At 64.5% G+C, this 1,141-nt stretch overlaps 1 protein-coding gene across 6 annotated transcripts in view; it reads left to right on the forward strand.

Moving 5' to 3' along the window:
* Positions 1-13: 13 nt before the first annotated feature.
* The window catches only part of Znf451 (zinc finger protein 451), a 96,857-nt gene continuing 95,729 nt past the window's right edge, over positions 14-1,141 (forward strand). For all 6 annotated transcript variants that reach the window (XM_023701264.1, XM_023701292.1, XM_023701389.1 and 3 more), the window contains exons 1-2: positions 14-151; positions 380-463. In XM_023701264.1, coding sequence (XP_023557032.1) covers positions 131-151; positions 380-463 — 105 coding nt within the window. In that variant the 5' untranslated portion in view covers positions 14-130. The remainder of the gene's footprint in view (positions 152-379; positions 464-1,141) is intronic.

Consider the following 1,141-nt stretch of genomic DNA (forward strand, 5'->3'; position numbering starts at 1 on the left):
CGGCGTCCCGGCCGCCTGTGGCGTCAGCGGCGTCGGCGCGCGCGTGGGGCCGGGCAGCGCTCCCGGAGGTGCAGGCGGGAAGTGCGCCGTGGGCAGCAGGTCGCCGCCTCTCTCTCTCGGCATTGGAAACATGGGCGACCCTGGGCCGGAGGTAAGCGCCCAGGGCAGGCCTCCTGCCAGGGCCGCATCTTCCCCGCCGCTCGGCCCACAATGGCCGCCCTGCGCCCGGGGCGGCGGAGACGGGCGGCGCCGCGCGGCCCTGCCCGGCACGGGAGCCCCGGGGCGGCGGCCGCGCGGCCTCCGAGCTTTGTCTGTGCGCGCCCGTGGGAAGCCCGGCCCCGGCGGCCCGGGGGCTGAGATGTTCTCGCTTCTTTTGTAGATCGTGGACGCCGTCTCTCCTGCTGGCCCCGAGGCTCCCGCGTCCGCCGCGGAGGAAAACGAGGACGACATCCAGTTCGTGAGTGTGAGTAGCCCCTGCCCACGGAGCCCCTGCCCGCTAGACCCCCCCGGGATCCCGTGCCGCCCGGCACGGCCCGGACGGGACCGAATGGGCTCGGGGCCACCGCGCCGGCCGCCGCCGAGAGGACGCTGGGTCCGGACGCCCCCACGCCTGCGTTTGCGTGCGCTTTGCACTCGAGACAGGGTTCTGGTTTGAAATTGGGAATGTCTTCCCAGAGATGACACGGGGAACGTCATCCCAGAGGTGGTCGTCTTGGTACAGAGAAGGCGAACCGGAAGGTCCCGGGTGCCGAGCCTTAGTTCCGAGGCGCCACAGCCTACTGGCTGCACCAGCATCATTTGTGACAGCGTGGTGCGATGTCCCATGGTCCTGATGCACAGGCCTGCGTGCCCAGGAATATGCTGCGTTTTTCTGAGTTTATTCTTTTTTGGGACTGTTTTTCAGACATCCAAAAAAAGAAAAAAGAAAGAACCTGGGAACAGGCAGTTACCTTGACTTTCCTTAGATGTTCTGAATCAGAAATTCAAAGCAGGGCCTAGAAATCTTCATTTTGGAAGAAATACAGGACTCGGCTTTCTGAACATCTTTATAAAGCATTGGCGAGGCCGGGGAGATGGCTCAGTGGAATAAGCTCTTGCCTGGCAAACACAACGACCTGAGTTCAATCCCCGGTTCTGCCCC

The sequence above is a fragment of the Octodon degus genome, unplaced genomic scaffold (genome assembly GCF_000260255.1).
Source record: "Octodon degus isolate 3935 unplaced genomic scaffold, OctDeg1.0 scaffold00001, whole genome shotgun sequence".
Taxonomy (NCBI): Eukaryota; Metazoa; Chordata; class Mammalia; order Rodentia; family Octodontidae; genus Octodon; species Octodon degus.